Source organism: Cricetulus griseus, chromosome 6 (genome assembly GCF_003668045.3).
Source record: "Cricetulus griseus strain 17A/GY chromosome 6, alternate assembly CriGri-PICRH-1.0, whole genome shotgun sequence".
Lineage (NCBI taxonomy): Eukaryota > Metazoa > Chordata > Mammalia > Rodentia > Cricetidae > Cricetulus > Cricetulus griseus.
The window spans coordinates 26,261,748-26,284,249 of record NC_048599.1 but is presented as its reverse complement, the minus strand read 5'-3'; the positions used below and the strand labels follow the sequence as shown (position 1 = coordinate 26,284,249).

Here is a 22,502-nt window from a genome sequence, read left to right as displayed (position 1 = left end):
AAGTGGTTTGTTACCCTATATCTCAAAGCATGTGGAGGCAGGAGGCTGAGCATCAGGCAGGGGTGGTCATGCCCTGGGGAACTAACTGGACCCGCAGGGCAAATGTCTGCTAACCGTGATCCCGTTCTCTCTGGATACTCTGGCACAGGTGCTTCTGTGTGGAGTGTCTGGAGGTGCTGGTGGGTACAGGGACAGCTGAGGATGCCAAGCTGCAGGAACCCTGGAGCTGCTATATGTGCCTTCCACAGCGCTGCCATGGGGTCCTCAGGCGCAGGAAGGATTGGAACATGCGCCTGCAAGACTTCTTCACTTCTGATCCTGACCTCGAAGAATTCGTAAGCCCTATAGAGCCTCTGTTTAGCCCCTTGCAATTGCAGTTCCTGAGAATCTGGGTTCCTGTGCATCTGTCAAAGCAAGAGTTAGGCCTTTCATCTCAGGATGTAGAAGACAAGCAGTCATATGGCTGAGTTCAATGACAGCCTGGTCAGTCAAGTGACTTCCCGGCCAGTCAAGGCTACTTATATACTGAGATTCTGTGTCAAAACAGTCCCCAAAAGTTATAGTACCAGGCATAGTGACAGCACAGATATCTGAGCCATGAGCTTTGTGATGAGTTTAAGGGCAGCCTGTGTTAAATAGTGAGGTCAAGGCCAGCTGGGAATGTGCAGCAAGAATCCATTTCTACTATACCATTTGTACCTCACAGAGCCCGTGCCAGAGGCTAAGAGCCCTTGCTAGTCAACACCTCTAGCAGACAATTCTCCCTTCCAGTACCTTCTGAGGAGGGAACAGGATGGAAACATCCCAGCGTGAGGGTGACGAGGGCAGCTGCTCCCACAATGTAGGAGTTGATCTTCTGTTCTCAGGCCTTGGCCGTTAGCGGTCAAGCTCCTGATCTGGCTCTATGCGTCTGTAGGAGGCAGCTGTGCCTCCTATCTAAGGACAGAATGGCCAGCCTGTGCCCAGTGCTCTCTTACCAGTTCCCATGGATGCTTCTGAGTACAGGAGGAGAGGTGCACACTCTGAGACATCACTCTCTTTACTTATCTGGCAGGAGCCACCCAAGTTGTACCCAGCAATTCCTGCAGCCAAGAGGAGACCTATTAGAGTCCTGTCCCTGTTTGATGGAATTGCAACAGGTGAGTTGAGGCTTATCTGAGCATGCTCTGTTAGGCCAATGGAAGAATCTTCTAGACGGGCTGAAGGTGTGTCTCCCATGATAATTGAGAAGAGTAGTAGCTAGGATGTCATGTGTGTGTCCTTTCTTCAACTTTTCCTTCTATATGAATAAATAACTAGGGACAATTAGGCAACAGCTGCCTTCCTCAATCCTGGTTCCTTCCCTTTTTGTGAGCTGTCCCATACATAGAAGGAATGAACATAGCCAATACTGGCAATGTTCTGAGGTCCCTGGAGTCGACACAGACACCCTGAAGTGACAGTGATGTAGTAAGGGGTTCTTCAGTGTGCTTCAGGAGGACACCGTGGCTGGGACTGATGGCTCTGCGCTTGGCCTCTTGTCCTCACATTTCTGTTTGATCCCTCACAGGGTACTTGGTGCTCAAAGAGCTGGGTATCAAAGTGGAAAAGTATGTTGCGTCTGAAGTGTGTACAGAGTCCATTGCTGTGGGAACTGTTAAGCATGAAGGTCAAATCAAATATGTGGATGACGTCAGGAACATCACAAAGGGAAATGTGAGGGCGGCATTTTTTCCTGGGGTTCATTTTGCTTGTTCCTCTCTATCTTGAATCTTGGTCTCAGGGCATGCTATCCCTTTCTCTGAGTCCCAGGGTTGTGAATAGAAGAGAACCAGAGACATTTCAGAAAAAGTGACATAATAGGAATAATTCAGAACTTTTGGTAGAATGTGAGCATTCAGGCTCCATGTATTGGAACTGGAGTTGCCAATGGAGCAAGTTTCTAGAACTGTGTTTTCTTAGCAACTTCTCTAAGAACCTAAGTTTTCTTTATTTTAAATTAAAAATTTTCATCATCTTGTGTGTGTGTGTGTGTGTGTGTGTGTGTGTGTGTGTGTGTGTGTGTGTGTGCAGAAATGGATGGGGGTGCCAGTACCTGGCACGTGTGTGCAGATGACATGACAATTTCATGTAGTCAGTCCTCTCCTTTCACCTTTACATGGGTTTTGGGGATCACACTCAGGTTGCCAGGCTTGCATGATAGGTACCTGAATCCTCCAAGCCATCTTGCCTACCCCAGAATCAAAGCTTCCGGTCCCTCCTCCCTCAGGCTCATCCCTGCCTTTTGTGTTTTCCCTCAGATTGATGAGTGGGGCCCATTCGACTTGGTGATTGGTGGAAGCCCTTGCAATGATCTCTCCTGTGTGAATCCTGGCAGGAAAGGGCTGTTTGGTAAGCAGCCATTTGTTTTGGCTCACAAAGGTCCTTCCATACCTGAGGACTGGTCCATGTGGGGTGGCAGAGAAGAAGCTGTTGGCTTCTGTTCATTCTTGTTTAGCACCTTGGTCCTTAAGCACTGTCTGTGCTCTTTGCAAATTCTCAGCCCTCAGAGAAAGATGCCAGTGAATGGTGTTCTACTGCTCCCTGTGCCCTTGCCTGGTCTTCTAGGGGACTAGGGGAGTTGGGATGTGAGGACATTGGCTTTACTGATGAGGCTTATTGGTATTCTCTTGGTCTCAGGGAATGCAGAGGCTGAAACTGAAGCTTTGCTCAAATTCTGTTCTCTGATGTTCTTTTATGGATGCAGAGGGCACTGGTCGGCTCTTCTTTGAATTTTATCGATTGCTAAATTACGCACGTCCCGAGGAGTGTGATAACCGCCCATTCTTCTGGATGTTTGAGAATGTGGTAGCTATGGAGGTTGGTGACAAGAGGGACATCTCACTATTCCTGGAGGTGAGTGGCCTGAGTGTCAAGACTACTTGGGTCAGGGAGACCACATTGGCATTGAAGGTTCCTGAGTGTGGACAGCTGGGAATGGTTCCCCGGTTTGTGACTAGATCTGGGGAGGGAGGGTACAGCACACTTGTGAGTGCATGGGAGGCATTTGTCACTAACATAATCCTGCCTGTGCAAGGCACCAAGAATGACACTAACCTCTACTTTTACTTTAGACAGTTCCTTGTTTCCTCTTTCTTCTGAAAATGGTAGCTTTAGGAGTTATAGAGAAGTTAACTATCCACCACTTGAATTACATCAAACACTGTAGTAAGTAGGTTTTTGGATTCCAGCTTCTTTCTTTCCTTTCCTTTTCTTCTTTCTTTCTTTCTTTTTTTTTTTGAGACAGGGTTTCTCTGTGTAGCCCTGGCTGTCCTGGAACTTGATCTGTAGACCAGGCTGCTGGGATTAAAGGCATGTGTCACCACTGCCCTTCTTCTTCTTCTTCTTCTTCTTCTTCTTCTTCTTCTTCTTCTTCTTCTTCTTCTTCTTCTTCTTCTTCTTCTCCACCTCCTCCTCCTCCTCCTCCTCCTCTTCCTCCTCCTCCTCCACCTCTTCCTCCTCCTCCTTTTTCTTCTTCAAGATTTATATATTTCATGTATATGAGTACATATTACATGCCAGAGAGGGCATTGGGTCCCTTTATAGGCAGTTGTGGGCCACCATATGGTTATTGAGAATTAAACTCAGATCCTCTGAACAGCAGCCAGTGCTCTTAACCACTGAGCCCATTTCTCTAACCCCATGTTTGGTTTTTTTTTTTTGTTTGTTTGTTTTCTTTTTTTCTTTTATTGGACAAAGTCTCATGTAGCCCAGGCTTTTCTTCAACTCTTGGTCTTCCTGTCTCCACATCTCAAGTGCCAGGATTACAGGTGTATACCAAGCCTGGACTGTTCCTTAGTTTTCTTTAGAATTTTACAATGTTGGCTTCAGAGGTGATAGAATTGGCTATTTTCCAACTGTCATATGTTACTTGTGACTGGGTGTCCTGAGCCATGCATTGCTCACACTGTCTGTCTGCAACTGGGATTTGACTTAGCAGATTTTGATGTGGAACACCTCTACCTTTGAGCACTCTGTCATTGACATGACTCAGAGTGGGCAGGTCTGATCTGACTTGTCACCCACCATTCATAGGCAGACATCAGCTGTCTTAGTCATTGTTGTGTTGCTGTGAGGAGACACCATGACATAGGCAACTCTAACAAAATAAACTAATTAGGTGCTTGATTGCAGTTTCAGAGGTGAAGTCCATTACTATCCCAGTGGGAAGCACGATGGCATACAGGCAGGCATGCTGCTGCTGAAGTAGATGAGGGTTCTGCATCCTGATCCTCAGGCAGCAGGAAGAGAGACAGCCAGGACCTGGCATGGGCTTTTGAAACCTCAAAATCTACCGCCAATGGCACACTTCCTCCAACGAGGCCACACCCCCTAATCCTTCTAATCCTTTTTTAAACAGTTCCACTTCCTGGTGACTAAGCATTCAAATATATGAGCCTGTGAGAGCCACTCTTATTCAAACTATCACATTCTACTCTTTGCCCTACCCCCAGGTTTATAGTCATGTCATAATGCAAAATCATTCAGTCTAACTTCAAAAGTTCCCATAGTCTTTCACAGCCTCAATACTGTTTAAAAGTCAAACGTTCAAAATCCCTTTTGAGACTCCTGGCAATCTCTTAAATGTAACCCCCTGTAAAAATAAAAATAAAAAAGCAGATCACATGCTTCCAACGTATAAAGGCACAGAATATACATTACTATTCCAAAAGAGAAGAAAGGAAACATAGTGAGAAAATACTGGACCACAGGAAACTGAAAACCAGCAGGGCAAGCTCCAAATTCCGCATCTCCACATCTGATGTGAAAGCACACTCCAGATCTCCAATTCCTTCCAGCTTTGTTGAATTCTCTGTTTTGGGCTGGTTTCATACTTGGTCTGCAGCTCTTTTTGGCAGGTATCCCATGGCTCTGCTTCTCCAACATCTTGGGATCTCCAACACTAGCAAGGCTTCACTTTCACAGCTTCACATAATGGCCTCTCTGGGCCTCTATGCAGGGACATTCCTGACCTGGCCTCAGTTGCTTTCCTTAGCCAAGGAGGAAGATTCCACAACCCCTTGTACTTTTGACTCATAAGCCAGAGCCATGTGAATGAAGTTCTGCTGCTTGGTGGGGCTGGAATTTGGGCCCCTTTTCCAATTACATTTACATCAGCTTTCTGTTGTTCATGGTTCCCTTCATTGCTTAAGCTTTTCTTTTATTTTTTGGTTTTTTGAGACAGGGTTTCTCTCTGTAGCTTTGGAGCCTGTCCTGGTACTTGCTCTGTAGACCAGGCTGGCCTTGAACTCATAGGGATCTGCTTTCCTCTGCCTCCCAAGGGCTAGGATTACAGGCATGTGCTACCACTGCCCTGTGCTTTTCTTTAATTCCTTTTCACAAGTTGGAAAAAAATGTTGGGTGGGTCTTGCCCTGAGGTTACCACTCCCCTTATTTCATTTAGCATCAGGCTTTAAACTTTTTATCTCCTTGAACACTGGACTTAGCGCCATTACAGTTTCTGGCACTCCTTTTCTCCTCAAACTGTACATTTTGTATTTCTTTTTATCCATCTTAGTCTTTTTCATTATAGATCTGCATAAGAATGATTACTGATAACCACACTCTCCAGTTATCCTGAAATCTCCTCTGTCAAAGCCCTTAGTCCAAAACTCTTCAGTTTAGCCACAGGCAGATTTTTAGGACAAGAGCAGAAAGCAGCCACATTCTTTGCCAAAGTATCACAAGAGTGGTGTCTAGGCCACTTACTAATACTCTTCCCCTTGGAAACTTCTTGAGCTAGGCTCACATTGCTCTCAGCATTACTGTCCAGGTTTCTACTAGTATGCTGCACTTTTAAGCTTTAGTGTTCAGCTGCTTTTCTATGCAAAGTCCCAAAGTCTACATTCTGCCAACAAACAGCATGGTCAGGTCTCTCGGAGCACCACCCAACTCCTGGTACTAACTTCTGTCTTGGTCACTGTTCTAATGCTATGAACACACATCAGCTCTGCTCCAGCCAGCCTCTAGATGGGAACTGGTCTGTCTCCTTGCCTCTGTGTAGCAAGGAAAGCCTTGTCACCTGACAGGTCAGACCTGGGCTGACTGACAGTCGAGTCTTGAGGTGTCTCCAACAGCTCCCTTTCTCTTCCTGCAGTGTAACCCAGTGATGATCGATGCCATCAAGGTTTCTGCTGCACACAGGGCCCGATATTTCTGGGGCAACCTACCTGGGATGAACAGGTAAGAGACCTGAGAGGGACAGGTAACAGACAGCAAAGTTATATACAAGTCTGACTGTATATATTCCCACCTTCTAGAAAGTCCTGGCTTTAGGATGCTCTGGATAACTGGAGCACTGGGCAGGTCTCCTTGGGTAGATGTTTTGCTCTAGCGGCAGGGTGGATATTTCTCAAGGTTCCCCTGATGACTGAGAACTGTAAAGCCTTCCCATTCTTCCTGCTGTGCTAAGTCTTCCATTGCAAATGTTAAATGTTAAAGAAACCATCCCTTCTGCCCCTGGGATGAAGTGGGCCCTGGAATAGGCAACTGGTGACCAACAGAAGGCAGAGCTGAGGTGTGAAACAGTAGCACAGACGCTGGCTTCCTCCAGTTTTCTCAGTCAGGAATATATTCTGCCCTTAAATTTTATTTGAGATTATAATTTTTTAAATAATTTTTTAATTTGAATTAGAAACAAGATTGTTTTACATGACAATCCCAGTTCCCTTCTCCCTCACTTCCTCCCCTACCATCCTCCCAACTAAAACCCTACCTATCACACACCCTTTCTTCTGTAATTCCCCTGACTCAACCTTTCTGCTCCCTCACGACCTCTGCATCCCTCCTCTTCTTCCCTTCTCATTCTTGTAGCTCCCTCATCCCCTCTTCCCGTGCTCTCAATTTGTCAGGGGACCTTGACCCTTTCCCCTTCTCCAGGGGACCATGTATTGAGATTATAATTTAATTATAACATTCCTCCCTCCAAATCCTTCCTTAAACTCCTTCGTGCACTCCTGAAATTCATGGCCTTTCTTTTTATCAATTGTTAGTGTATACATACGTGTATCTGTCTACACATATATATTCCTAGATACAACCCGTTACGTCCATATAACTTACTTGTATGTTTTCAGGGCTGACTGTTTGGCACTAGACAACCACTTGGTGTGCTCTTCCCCGAAGAAGGCCACCCTTTCTGTTCCCAGCATTCCTGCGTTGCTCATGGTTCTTTGTGTAGGGTTGAGGCCACATGGGCTTTTCTTAGTCCACTTTGGCGTGTTCACTGGTGTTGTCCTTGTTCATCTCACATGTGTGTAGTCATACCCAGTGTTTAGTAGTCCTCAGGATTAGACACAAATCAAGTGGTTCTGCAGAGGCCTCCTTGTATCATCCTTTGTGATTTCAAGAACAGCTTGCTAACCAAGGTGTGAAATATGATTGTAGTGACCATCCCATATATGCAAGTGACCTAAGCTGTGAAGCACTTGCCGAAAAATGTGTCAGAAGCACAATTTTGGAAGTCTGGCAGAGTGTGGACAGAAGTCAGAGAGTCCTGGGACAGCTTGGAGATTTCTCTTAGACATTGTAAATTTTTTTTTTAAATTCAAATTTTAATATTGTTTTTACCCCTTGCATAGTTTCAATGTTTATTCCGTTAACCATCTAATCAAAAGGTACCATGTTCTTGTTTGGAATCACATGGGCTGATTTATTCACTATTCAAGCTCTCCCCGCCAAGCACTGTATTGCTGCCAGTTCAATGGGGGAACACAATGATGTCAGTGACTCTTGCAGAGTAGATGTATTGGTGGGAGGGGTAGGGAACACAGGGAGTAATTGTATATTCATGGTTGGGGAGGTGGCCTTGGAAAGTAGGGTGGGGAAAGGGAGAGGCCTCATTCAATAGAACTAAAGGAATGGAGCCAATCCAGGCAGAAGGGAGGGCTCTGGGATAGATGGTGGGCAGGCATCCCTAGGCCAGCTTGGAGATTAGTGTTCTTGGGTCAAGAGTGGCTTGAAAAGAGAGAGGCAGGTATCTCTGACTGGATGCTGCGGGCCTGATACATGATGCCACTTAGTTGTACATGGGGGTAAGACATTTCATAAATTAATTTAAGCAATTAAGGTATATGGTGTCTAGTAGAAGGAGAAGAGGCAGAGCTCAGAGGTGGGGACACTAGTGAGGTGGTGCATTGTGGAAGGAAGTGAGATATGACCAGCTATCACCAGGTGTCCCAGAAGGTGCCATCCAGCCAGAAAACAGATGAAGTTGGTGGCAGTGACCTCTGGAGTTTGTAGGCTGGCAGGGTATTTGAACACTTGTTTATGCATTTGGTGGCTTCCAGGCTAAGAGGATGGGCTGCTCTAAGTGGGCTCTGATGGGTGACAGAGTGGGTGTATGAAGTGTCAGGTGGGTTGAGGCCTGAGTCATCTAGTTTATGCAGATCTTTTCACATATATTCCTGGCTGGCCCAGGACTCCTTATGTAGATCAGGCTGGCCTTGAACTCACAAAGATTCTATTGCCTCTGCCTCCTTAGTGCTGGGATTAAGGGATGTGCCACCATGCTTGGTGTTTGTATAAATCTTAATCTTTGAATCTATATAACACCGGGCTTTCTATGTCCCCTTTCTCCTGGCCCCTCACCTCATTTAGGTTCATAGAGGACACAAAAGGGATAGGAAGTCAGTGAGGTGGCTCAGTGGGTAAAGGAGCTTCCTGATGGTCTAAGTTTGATCCCCAGAACTCCCGTGAAGGTGGAAGGAGAGAACTGACTCTACAGAGTTGTCCTCTGACCTCCAAACATGCCCTGTGCCATGCCTGCCCACACACATCAAACACACAAACACACGTCAGTAATAAATACATCCTCAAAAGAAGAGTTACGGCTGGTATTGGACAGCGGAAAGGTGTGGTCAAGGGAAATTCTTGGTGTGATTCCTCAGCCTCTTTGTGGCACTCATTCTTTTTTTCTTTTTGACTTTGAAGCCCCTAACTGGGGCCACTACAGTGTTGATGACTCCTGCATGTGGATGTTGTGAAGACATCTGCTTCTAGCTCTTGCCCTGTCAGCTTGTTTGTCTCTGCATTTGCAAAACAGGTTGCCAGAGAGAAAGTGAAAGGTTTGACTGTCCTTCCTTTTGAGGATGGCATCCACTTAAAAGCCACTTAAACTTCATTTCCAAAGTGTGGGTTACTCATATGAAGATGACGCACCAACATTTAGACCACCGGTTCTCAACTTTTCTAATGCTGCGACCCTTTAATACAGTTTCTCATGCCGTGGTGACCCCAACCATAAAATTATTTTTGTAACTACTTCATAACTGTAAATTTGCAGCTGTTACAAACCATAGTGTAAATATGTGTTTTCAAATGGTCTTAGGCGACTCCTGTGAAAGGGCTGTCCACCCCCTAAAGCTCTGATCTAGACCGAGCTTCTCCGTCACATTGGCCTGGACTGCACAGGTCCCACTGTAGTGCTCCTATCCCTCTGTGGGAGCCTCACTTTGCCCAGTGCTAAAACCTAAAACTCAGAGAAACACTACCTCTGGGCTCTGGGCTGTACTCTTCAGGGACTAGTGGACTCTTGTTCTTACGGCACAGACTTGATGGATTTCATCCTGTGGCTGAACATGCTCACTGCCAGAGTACACTTGGGCAAAGCAGATTCTCTCCTCGTCTGACTTGCGAGGTCTCTAGCTTAGACCTCCAGGGCAGATGCTGGAGAGTAACGGGTTTTGGCTGTTCCCAGGCCTGTGATAGCTTCCAAGAATGATAAGCTCGAGCTGCAGGACTGCTTGGAGTTCAGTAGGACAGCAAAGGTAAGACGCTGAGTGGTCTATGCTGCACCTTCTGGAAAACTGTGACTTTGGCTCTATCCACGTGGCTCCCACTCATTCCCTCACAGACCCCTGGTGCTGGGCCTCTTTCCCCACAGAATTGTTCTGTCTCTTCTTCAAGTACAGAGTAGGAGATGTTCTTGGTAAATAATCCCCGTGAGACAATGTGACCGGGCTCTGCAGTGGTTAATGCTGGAGGCATAGAGGCTGTGCTGCAGGGAGTCTTTGCAGAGGCAACAGTGGCAGATGCTGTTGCAAAAGGCTATGTGCTGTGCAGTCAGAGATGCACTGTAAGGCGTCCGGTGCCTGCTCCTCCATGTCTGTGAAAAGCAAAGGCCTATTGCTCAAGCTCTGGTTGGGCATTCTGAGTCTGGATGGTTTTTGCTCTTAATGACCCCTTTGGTCAATAACTGGTGTCTTGGGCACCATGTGATCCTTCATGGTCACTTTTGGCTAAAATGTATGTGGCATTTGTGGAGAGCATATAGAATCTCTTCAAGTGTCTTTGTCCTCTCTCTTTGTATGCCTGTCCCTACCACCTCTCCAAACTCATGCCTTCTGTCCTCTGCCCTCTGGATGCCCCTGAGCCCGACTCTACTTGGAAGCCTTCTGTGCTCACCCGGCGATGTTGTTTTGTTCTCCAGTTAAAGAAAGTACAGACAATAACCACCAGGTCGAACTCCATCAGACAGGGGAAAAACCAGCTTTTCCCTGTAGTCATGAATGGCAAGGACGATGATTTGTGGTGTACTGAGCTTGAAAAGTAAGTGCATTATTTACTTTTCTATCGCTGTGATAGACCAAGAACATTTATAAAACACTTTATTTGTGCTTATGGTTCCAGAGGACTAAGAGTCCATCATGATAGGGAAGCAGGAAGCATGGCAGCAGGCTGAGAACTTATATCTTGAACTGCAAGAATGAAAGCAGAGAGAGAGAGAGAGGGAGAGAGAGAGAGGGAGAGAGAGAGAGAGAGAGAGAGAGAGAGAGAGAGAGAGAGAGAGAGAGAGAGAGAGAGAGAGAGAGAGAGAGAGAGAGAGAGAGAGAGAGAGAGAGAGAGAGAGAGAAGAACTAGAAATGGTGGAATCTTTAAACTCACAAAGGTCTTTCCTAGTGGCATTACTATAGCAAGGCTACTGTGGGTTGTTTATCATTCTAATCACCACAGTGAACAAGGCTGCACTTGGGGAGGCAATCTGTGGGGGCAGACTGGAAGGAGAATGTAGTCAGAGCCAGCAGCACACATAGCCTCAATTCCTTAGCCTTAGTTGCCTTAGTTCCTCCAGGTCCCACTGGTCCTATATAGTCTGCATAATAATAGCTTTTCAGAACTAGTCCTTATTTTCCCACAGAGATGGTGGCACTGTGGTGATGAGAAATCTCAGGTATGAGGTTATTACATAGCACTGCCTCTCTGTCACCTGCATTGCCCTGACATTGTCCTGTCCCAACTTCCTGGGTTCTTAGGAAAATGGGAAACCCCTCAGCTCTTTTATCCACATTCCTTCTGGGGCAGCTGATTCCTCCTTGGTCACAGTCTGTCTTTAACCTCTTACAGTTTCTTGGGCTGTGCTGTCTGTTGTCATGTGAAGATCCATCTCTTGGATTTCAAGTTTTTTTTTCTTTCTTTTTTTTATGTTGTACCTCTATTCTGAAGACTTTTGTAGTGTATATTTTCTTCCCAAATCCCAGTTTTGGTTTATTTCTTCTTTAACAAGTAGTTTTAATAAAAATGTAACTTTCTTTTAGGGGTAAAGCTAAGTCTCACTCTGTTACTAGCCTACTCTGTAGCCAGCCTGGAACTTAGTATGCAGTCTAGGTTGGCCACAAGCTCATGGCAGCCATCTTGTTTCAGTCTCTCAATGGCTGTACTACAGGCACGAACCACCATACACAGCCTAGAAGGTTAATTTCTGGGCTGGTGAGAGGGATCAGCAGACAAAGGCACCTGTTGTACAATCCAGACAACCTTAATTTCACCTGAGAAAGTTGTCCTCTGCTCAAAAACATGCATATACACAAACTAAATGAATTCAAATAATTGAAAAATAGTGATTTCTCATTAATAGAAAAACTGCAGATAACCTCGCTCAGTCTATCTGTGAATAGAGTCTTCTGGAAACCCTAGCATAGTGTTCAGAGTTGTGATTCTGAGACCTAATGCAGAAGGATGACACAATGGCAATGTCAAAGCAAAGGAAAGCAACCCTGGGGACAGCCCCTGGCTCATTGGTGCTGTTTCAAGAAACTGGGTCATAAGAACTTATTTTTTCAAATGTTATTACATACGCATTGTGTGTCTGTATTTTGACAAATGCCGTAGGCAGATTCTGACTTTTAAATTGTACTTAACTGAACTGGGGTTGAAAGTCTGCTCTGCTTTTTTGGGGGTGATTTGTTCCCCCTAAAAGAAACTGCAGGGCTGAGGAGATGCTTGGCCATTAAAATGACAAGTGCAGGGATTTGAGTTGGAGCCAAGTATGGCAGGCAGAGCAGGAGGATCTCTGGTGCTTGCTGTCAAACAAGCCAGCCTAATCTGCAAATTCCAAGAGACCCTGTCTCAAGAAAAAAAAAAAAAGATGAATGCATGGCCCCTGAGGAATAACACCTGAGGACTAAGGATGACCTCTGGCCCCATGGACATATCTACATCTCTCCATCCCAAGAGATCGGTTGCTAAACTTCTCTCATGGTGGTTTGAAGTCACACATGTATATGGGCTGACTGGCAATTCATGGATTAATTCTCAGTAGGCATTTAAGAATGGTCCCTGCACAGCACATAAGGACCTGAAGCATAGTCCCACAAGAGAGCACCAGTGCCCTGTGACTCAACTATCAGCTGTCAGCAAGTGTTCTGAAGATCCAGGGGAACTGGTAGTGTAGAAGGTTCCTTTGAGCCCAAGAGTCCTGACTGAAGGCATGGGGAAAGGCAATTGTGTGCAGAGACAGTGGCAGCCTTTAGGCTTTCCCAGACCTGGGTTTCCAGAACACAGCTGTTCTGGGTGTGCTGGGGACATGGGCCCTTCTAACCTTGCGTCTTTTCTCTCTGTACTCTCCTAGGATCTTTGGCTTTCCTTCACACTACACGGATGTGTCTAACATGGGCCGTGGTGCCCGCCAGAAGCTGCTGGGAAAGTCCTGGAGTGTGCCAGTCATCAGACACCTCTTTGCCCCGCTGAAGGACTACTTTGCATGTGAATAGTTCTACCCAGGACTGGGGAGCTCTAGGGTCTTGGGGTTAATGCCAGTCATTAGGAGTCAAATTGATCCTTAGAGCACCCCAGATCTGCCCTTCTTTAGCTCACTGTTTGGGCCTCACTATATACTCAGTTCTCTTCGGGTCAGTGGTAGCAAAGCCTCCTGGCCCTACAGGGGAATCTCCTTGTGCAAAGCTCAGACCTGGCATCTTATAGTGGTCCAACATGGTTCTCATGTTTTCCAAGTTTAGAACTTTAAAACCAAGCTGACCAGTGGTGGCACATGCTTTTAATCCCAGCTCTCCGGAGGCAGAGGCAGACAGATCTCTGTGAGTTTGAGGCCAGTCTGATCTACAAAGCAAGTTCTAAGAGAAACCCTTTATTGAAAAACCAAAACCAAAAAACCAGAGTCAACAAGGGAGACACTGCTTTGCTTCAACAGTTTTTTGCTGATTTTTAGGCTGAAAGATGACAGATGCATAGGGTTTACCCTTTTGTTTTAATTAAAGTCAATATTTCTCAGCAATAATATCTTTTAAAAAATTTATAAAAATATGGAACGCTTCACGAATTTGCGTGTCATCTTTGTGCAGGGACCATGCTAATCTTCTCTGTATCGTTCCAATTTTAGTATATGTGCTGCACAGAAATGATCTCTTTTGCACTTTGTTCTTCTGGAAGTGTGCTGTTGGTTATCCAAGCATCAAGCACAGGGATGCCTGGGGTCTGCAGGGGCTCATGGAGCCTGACATCTACTGCAGTGCCCTCAGAACACTGCATCCGCATTCCCCGGGGGCTTCTGACAGTCCTTATGGCTAGCCCCATTGACAGTTTCATTTGCTGCTTGCTGCTCCAGGGAGACAGCCAGCTAGAAAGGCCTACTCAGGCCTTGAGTCCCAGCTTATTCTCTGTTGCTCTGACCTGCTGGGCCTAGTGGTACACCTTTAATCTCAGCACGGGGAAGCAGAGTTCAGGATAGCCTGGTCTAGATATCAAGTTCCAGGCCAGCAAAGGCTATACAGTGAAACCCTTTGTGAAACAAAACACCCTCCCCCAAAGAAAACAAAAGCAAAACCAAAACAAAACCCTGAATTCTGACCTAAAGCAACTCAGCATTTATTTGTCTTATATCAAGAGAAGTTAGGGTAGGAACTCAAGTAGAAACTGAAGCAAAACCATGGAGAAATGCTGCTTACTGGCTCACTCACTGGGTTTACTTGCTAGCTTTCTTATACAGCCCAGGCTACTTGCCTATGAATGGCGCTGGGCCCTCCCATATCAATCAACAATCAAGACAGTCGTTCACAGGCATTGCCTCAGGCCAATATGATCTGGGCAGTCCATGATCCAGACTCCCTTTTCCCAGGTGATTCTAGGTTGTGTCAAGTTGACAACCCAAACTAACTAGGACATTTGGCAAAGGCTTGATTGTGACACCCATCTCTAGACATTTTAGGAAGCTAAGATGATACCCATGCAGAAGAACACGATTCCTGATTCCTACGGTTCCTCACAACTTCTGTAGCAGTCTACTGAACCTAATTTCCCAATTGTCCAGTCAACAGGGTGCAGGGCAGCTACTTTTAGTGACCAGGCTGGCTGGGAATGGTTGTTGAGATTCTAACAGGTTTTTAATTTCATGTATTATCATTGTCATCATCATCATTATTAGTGTGTGTGTCTCAGCATGTGTGTGGAATTCAGAATAGCTTTGTGGAATGGGTTATCCTTCCACCTTTACAGAGGCCCCGGGCATCAGACTGAAGTCATCAGTCTTGTGCAATAGGTACCCTTGCCTACTGAGCCATCTCACGGGCACTTGACACAATCTTTTATCTAGACTGGCTTACAGTGAGTTGAATGCCCAGACTAATATCATATTTATTGACCATTTAAAGATGTTCTTGTTTCTTCACACTCAAAACTGCAACTGCCTTTGGTGGCTCTGCCTTAGTTTAGTTGGAGCCAGCAAACAGCCAAGGTGTACAACACCTAGAGCCCATCATGACGCGCTCCAGCCTTTAGTTATGAAGCAGGGGCCAAGGGGAGCGTGCATCAGTTATTAGCATGTGGGACAGCAGGTAAGATGTGTACTGGGTGCATGTGGCCCTGATCAACCTCACACTGATCCCTCTCTGCCTCACGGTGTGACTTGGCTTCATAGGTCAGGGACTCATAGGGTCTGGCCCAGGGTTAACTAGTAGCAGATAGGGAGGGGCGAAGCTTTGCAAGTGGAAGGATGGGAAACCACGTAGGTTATTAGAAAGTTGCCTGTGGTTAGTTAGAGCAGCCCTGGTGAGATTTGCCATGGTGACACAACCCGCAATTAGCAAAAGACTGGGCCTGTGTACTCCACTCTCTGAGGACTTGAGACCCGAGGGATGGCTGCTGCCCAATTAAGCCATCTTGTGTACAGCACTGCACCAAATGCCAGGACAAGATGAAGCAGAATAAACAGCTCCCTCCTCAGAACCTCAAGAGAAGAAACCGACGGGCCCCCCAGGTGAGGGGCTCTGGGGCATCCCAGCCTGCTGTGGGGCAAGCTGGTGGAGACCTTGAGGGGGTAATGTGTAATGTGTAACTTTTCTCAGGATAGGCTAGGCTTGAATTTGAGTGGCCCCGGCTGTGTGGCTGTGGGAGAGTATGAACACATTGGGACAAAGGTTGGAGTTGGCATCCCATGTAGATCTCTTGGCATGCTCGCTCTCATAGGATTGCATCTGGGGCCTGACACACTCTGCATTGCCTCAAGCAGATGCCTTGCAATCTGGAGCTTCTAATTTCACATTTAAAAGGCGAGAATGGTACATTCTATATATTTTATAGGTTAGTGAATTCCATGGGCGAGATCTGGAGAAAATGCTTTGTTTCTGCCTTATAGGCAGCAAGCCTTATACTTGTAATATACGGCATTAAGATGAAAGGCATCTGTCATCTCAGTGTTAGCAGCAATGAAGACGATGGTAATGAGAGCAACAAGCAATGATTATGAATCATGAAGCCCTTAAAACGGATGCGACAGTAATGCCCAGATGTGCAGCAGCTGCCCACTGATGCCAGTGCTGGCAACAGCAGCATCTGGTGCTCATCCCTCATTGTCCTTCACTGTTTGAGGTCTTAGTGTCCCTTGTTAGGGATGGAGCAGTGGCTTTGGGTGCTAGGTGGGGATCTTGTTTCAGGACCTGGCCCCAGGTCACTCCCATGGCCGTGTGGTGGTTGTAGGGCAAACACCAGGCACGTGACGCTCCCATTCCTCCTCATTCTTGTTTTCTAGTTAAGTGATTAAGTACCTGCACTGAGATGATCTTGGTCCTTTATTCCTCTCTGGAGCCAGATTATCTGGGTTCCCGGATTGGCGGCCCATTCCTTCATGTGAGCGTGCGTGTTTTGATATCTTCTTTGGGTCCCTCCACTCCACAGCTATGAACTCTCAGCCTCACAGGGCTGGTATTGGCTCAAATGATTGAGCATTCGGGAAGCATGGCTGAGAAATGCTTTTTCTTGCAGTTGAACTTCCCAGACCCCCAGTAACTTTTGGGAGGCCTGACCACTGCAGCTATAGGGGAAGAGAGCTGGGAGAGGCCCCTCCACAGGCTCATACAGCTGTCAGGTCTAGGGTAGCAAGCAGAAGTCCAACTCCTGAAGCCAGTCTGTCTTTGCTCCTTGGTCTTGGCTGCATCTTGTTTTGCTTTGCTTTGGTGAAAATTAAAATTCTCTGCAGCCCTTGATTCTCTGCAGCCCGTGGCACTCATACAATTTGTTGACTTCACACTATCTTCTACTTTTTGTTCAGCCCCACCGCCCTCCTTTCTCACCGCCTATCTTGCTTCCTCCTGTTCTTCTCCTGTCAAAGTTTATTGAGTTCAAAAAACTTGGAATTAAATCTTACATGTAATAGTGTGTGTGTGTGTGTGTGTGTGTGTGTGTGTGTGTGTGTGAGCTGAGACAGAGTGGCATGTATCCCAGACCTAGCCTTAAAATTGTGATCCTCTTGTCTTCAGCCCCCAAGTGCTGGGATTAGAGGCTGAGGCCACCACACCCAGTTTCCCAAACTGTTTCTGTGACAGGATGGAATTCTCTTTTCCACCTGTTTTCTGATCAAAACGTACTGAGATGAAGGTAAGTTTGGTATATTATTTATTTTTCTTGTCATCATGAGCAAGTCCATCAGGCATGTCAGGAGAACTCAGTGACAGGCCTCTCTGTGGAGCTGTGAGTGTGTGGCAGTGGAAGCGGAGAAAAGGGAATGCTAGTACTCGGTTGCATTCCTCCTGTTCCCCTTTTCTGTTTAGACCAGGACCCCAGCCCATGGGAAGGTCCCCACTATGCTCAGCATGGGTTTCCCTTCCTCAGTTAAACCTCTTGAAAAATGTCCTGTCCTCACAGCCATGCCCACACTCTTCTAATTGACTCTAAATATAATCAGGTTGTCACTAAGGACTAATGGTGGACTGATCGGGCCACGAGCCCCTCTCTCTTCTCTGTGGGAACTGTCATGGAGTATAGGTGAGTTTTATTTTTAGAAACCCTGATTCAGGTGGAGAGGGAGGAGGGTTGATCAAAGGAGCCAAGACGGGGCTGGAGAGACCTGCAGAAACAGTGGACCTGATCTACTGATAACATGGAGACCCTTGTCATAAAGCTGGGGAAACAGCATTGGACCAAACCAAGCCCTCTGAATGTGGGTGCCAGCTAGGAGGCCAAGACAGTCTATGGGACCTCTAACGGTGGAGCCAGTCTTTATCCCTAGAGCACAATGGACTTTGGGAGCCCATTCCCTATGGAGGGACACTATTGTAGCCCAGATACAGCAAGGAGGGCCTAGGCCCTCCCCCAAACGATTTGACAGACTTTGAAGGTCCCTGATGGGAGGCCTCACTATCCCTGGGGGTTGGGTGGGGGTGGGGGGTGGGAGTGAGAGTTGGTGGGAACATGGGAGGATGGGAGGGCAAGGGAATGCGGGGGATGGATATGTAAATATGAGTAGTAATTAAAGAATTAAAAAATTAATAAAAATAAAAACATGAGATGGAAAAATAAATAATAGTATATAATATATATATATATATTATATATATATATATATATATATATATATAAAGAAACCCTGATTCAGGCACCTCCCAAGACCCCCCGTGTTTCTAAAAGCTGAGTCTATACTTCATTCCTGGACTGGAGTATAGTCCAACCCCACCCCAGACAAGAGGGTATTGCTGTGTAGCTCAGGCCAGCATAGAGCTCAGCTTCCCAAGTGCTAGGATTCCAGTTGTGCACCACCACACCCATCTCAAAGCACTACTGACCTTGTCCATTGTTCTCATCCCCACATCAGTGTCCTCACATTCCAAGCAAAATGGCCTGTAAAGAATGAAAGGATGAAGTGGCATGATTTGATAATTGACACAAAGTGAAAGAACTCAGACCTTACTAACATTTATTGAGCAATTACTATGTGCTAGGTGCTAGTACCTGCTACCCATGCAATGAGGACCAGAGGTTGGATCCTTGGCATCCACAAAAAAGCCAAGTGGGCACCGTAGCCTGTAGCCAGCCCCTAAGTATTTCCCACTATAGTGGCCCATTTGTATTCTCAGCACATGGGAAGCAGAGATGGGGATTGCCAGAGTAAGCTGGCTGGCTAGGCTAGAGAATTTGTGAGCTCTGGGTTCAAGTGGGAGACCCTGTTTCAGTATATGATATTATGTTTTTATTTAAAAGGAGGAAAAGAGAAAGATTTAAGATGGCGCCAATGTTATGTTTTTATTTCAAAAGGAGGAAAAGAGAAGGATTTAAGATGAGACATGTTGACTAGTTTATTATAAGGGCCCGGCAGAGTAGGGAGACTAAGAGAGAAGAGGAACAGGGGTAATGGCTGACGGCAGAGGCAGAGAGAGCATGTAGGTGAGAGAGAGCCAAGAAGAAACAGAGGAGAGTAGAGAGGAAGCAGAGAGAGGAAGCAGAGAGAGAGAGAAACAGGAAAGTTGGGACTTTTAAAGGGAAGACTGCGCATGCGCACTGAGGTTCTACGCATGTCCAGAGTCATCATGGGTGATGTGGCAATGACTTAGCAAGTTTTCCTGTGCATGCCCCACTGTGTCAGGGGGCGTGGTCTGTCTCTTAAAGAGGTAGAGCCAATCAGCGTCAAAGCCTGAACCTTTCATTCCCACCTCTACTATTATTTAAAAAAAGGTGGGGTGTTAGACATGGCAGGTTAAGGAATAAGGGCGTCGAATTCTCAAGACTGCTTCCTGTTGACGTGGGGGGGCGTTGACCATCTTTGGGGGACCCGAGAAGGCTGGGGTGCTGCCACGTCCTGGGGTAGCTGGTTGTTTCATTGCAGTCCAGGCTGTACATAACTCCCTGACGCCTCTTAGACCTGTTTGTTTGGATCCAATTCAGCTCCCTGGAACTTACAAGGATCCTTAGAGTTTGTGGAAACATAAGTATTAGACACATTAGCATCATATTCATGTTAGGAGCAACTTAGCTGAAAGCATTACCATTTTAAAATTGACATTTTTTTTTTTTTTTTAGGACAAAGAAAAGCATCTTAATCTTGACCTTGTAGTTATGATCATATAGTGGTATTGTAGAACTTGCCTATGAACAGTAGTATGAGAAATAGAGAAATCAGGAACATATTTCATTCTTTTTAATGTCTCAACTCACTTTATCATCACTTAAGTTTTTTTTATCCTCAGACCTTTAAGATAACTTTAATTCATACACCTTACATTACCATCTCAGACCTTCCATTCTCAGACCTTCATAACTTACATTTATCCATCGTATTAGACCTTCCATCCTCAGACCTTCGTAATACATTCCCAGACCTTCATACATCTTGGACTTTCCTATCTTCACATAGATAAACCCTAAAATACCTGTTCCTGGAATCTGTTTTGCTTTAAGCTGGCAAGACTACCAGTCGTCAAAAGCATCAGAGTTCTTGAGAAGGATAAGATTTTACTTGAATCAATGATTATAGAATAACAGAGACTTGCCAGCAGGCTGCATGGACAGCCACCCCCAAGGTCCTCCATCCATAGTAGTGGGCTGCAGGACACCTGCCTTCTTGTTGATAACTTGTGACCTGTGGATTACAGACTATAGGAAGACTCGCCTTCCGTTGGCAATGCGGGGAAAGTCAATTCCACGGTCATACTGTCCACGGTCTGGAGTACCTTGTAGCAGTTGAGGTGAAGGGCAGGGTTGCTCAGTGACTAGCGTTGTCACTGACTTCAAGATGAAGTTTCTTCAGTGCCCATCAGTCTTCTTGGAGGAAATGGGGTGGGGCTAGCAGCTGGCCTATCTCTGTTATAAAGAGCTTTTTAACAAAACATTTTAAATGCCATGTTCTCTAGATCTCTGAGCATTTGAGGGCTGTCTGTCTGTTTAGTATCTCAGCAGTTAAAAGTTTGTCTTTAGTTAGAGAAAAATCCCTTTTTGTAATAAAAGCTGTATCTTTGTAAACGGCTTATAGGATGAACTGAGTGGCATAAATATTTCGTTAATTTGAAATAGACCTTTATGATTTTAAACTTTGATCATCATTTAAGGATACATGAGTTAAATTTAAGTTGTATAGACTTAGCTTATATTTTAAGTATAGTTAAATTAGACCTTTATGACTTTAAATGTTTACCATCATTTTAAAGATGCATAGCAATTTAGAAATATGAGACTTAGCACAGTTTAATTTAAGTTTTATGTAGAGCTAGATAAGTATAAAGTTAAATTACAGGTACAGAGACAAGCAGGACTGGATAACAGTAAAAGGGGGAGCCAGAATGTAATCTCTGATCCGTACATTGTAGCAAACAGACAGGAGATTTAAAGGGACAGAGTAGACTTAAACAGAGGGCCCTGGAAAGGCACAGTATTTAGTAAACAAGCCATGAACAACATATGAGGTGAAGTGTAAGAGAGGAAGACACTGGATGTCAACCCTAGGCCTCTATACCTGTAGATACACATGCATGCAGACTGGCACACATTCAAACACGAGTGTGCACGCGCGCACACACACACACACACACACACACACACTATACACACATACACATGCATAAAAAATAAATACCTAAACGAAGAAAAACTTCACAGAGATCTATTTTCTCCCAGTGGTGCTGAAGGTGGAACCCAGGGCCTGTACAGGGTAGACAGCTATGACTCTGGCCAGTACATACATATCTCATTTAATTCCAACTCCTAGCAGAGGTAGATCTATTAGCCTTCATGCTTAGGATGTGTCTTCATATATAAAATGGCATTATTAATGTTTCCCCAAAGCATTTACAAGTATTTTAGATGGACTATTGATGCTTCATTATAGTGTGTGTGTGTGTGTGTGTGTGTGTGTGTGTGTTTAAGAGTCTCTCGTGTAGCCTAGGCAGTACTTAGAGTTCCTGGTCCTCCTGACCTCCTAATTTCTGGTATTACACCACGCTCTGCTGTTTTCTCTTGCTGGTATTTCCCTATACTAACCCTTTTATAATGGTAGTAGCTCATCTTTTGGGACCAATGTCAACTCTGGGACATCTTCCCATGTTGCAAAGTGAAGTTGAGTCTCTTGGGATGTGCTTGGAGTTCTACCTACCATGGAAACCATCAGTGTGCAGGCTGGGAATGCAGCTGATGGAGTGCTCACCTAGTATGCCCAGAGGCCTGTGCTTGATCCCCAGTATCACATAAAGTGGGTGTGGTGGTGTACAACTGTGTTCCCAGCACTCAGGAGGTGGAGGCAGGAGGATGGGCAGTAAGTCATCCCCTGCTACCTTGTCAGAGTTCCAGCCGTTCTCAGAAAAATTCCCTGGGATTCGGCAATTGACACTAGGGGAGCCTGTGCATATAATGCAAGTGCCTTGTTGTATACTACCTTTGCTTAGCCCTCAATCTGATCTGTTATTCGACTAAGATTCGAGTCACTCATGTGTCCATTCTGCCTCCTTTGCCACAGTAGAAACTTTAGGAGGTCAGAGGCTATGTTTGGCTTTAGCTCACCATCAAATGTCTAGGGCCTGTTTGGGTCAGAGAAAATAAATGCTTTGTAGCCAGGCTTGGTGGTACAGGCCTGTAATCCCAGCATTTGTAAAGTAGCAATAGGAGGGTCAGTAGTTCAAGGTTATCCTCAGCAACACAGGAAGTCAGAGACTAGTCTGGGCTATATTAGACTCTTCTTTTAAAAAATGTGAAGTATATAAATAAGTGCTATTGAGACAAAGAAACCATTCTGAGACCTAGATCCAACTCTAATCCTGGGCAAGTCACCTGGCTTCTCTGAGCTGTTTCTGTGAAGTGGTTTAGTTCATCCTTTCATCAAGATGCTACATTTAAGCACCGAGACACAGCCTGGACCCAGAATAGGAAAGCTTCACTGTGGGAAGGCAGAAGATAAAGGCAGGGAAAGCAAGGAAACTTCTTTTGAAGTGCTAAGAATAAACAGCATGATATTGCAGGTGTTCCTATGAGGTGACTCAGGTTTTTGAGTAAGGTGCTGT

The 22,502-nt window shown here is 45.6% G+C and overlaps 1 protein-coding gene and 1 pseudogene across 1 annotated transcript in view; one reads left to right on the top strand and one right to left on the bottom strand.

Moving 5' to 3' along the window:
* LOC100760192 (DNA (cytosine-5)-methyltransferase 3C-like) overlaps positions 1 to 13,007 on the top strand; it is a 33,493-nt gene extending 20,486 nt beyond the window's left edge. Inside the window, 7 exon segments of the mRNA XM_035447030.1 lie at positions 149 to 335; positions 1,055 to 1,139; positions 1,550 to 1,695; positions 2,280 to 2,370; positions 2,726 to 2,874; positions 6,116 to 6,201; positions 12,866 to 13,007. Coding sequence (XP_035302921.1) covers positions 149 to 335; positions 1,055 to 1,139; positions 1,550 to 1,695; positions 2,280 to 2,370; positions 2,726 to 2,874; positions 6,116 to 6,201; positions 12,866 to 13,007 — 886 coding nt within the window.
* A 543-nt stretch (positions 13,008 to 13,550) lies between these two features.
* On the bottom strand, positions 13,551 to 13,647 carry LOC113836448 (annotated as a pseudogene).
* Between the last annotated feature and the right edge of the window lie 8,855 nt (positions 13,648 to 22,502).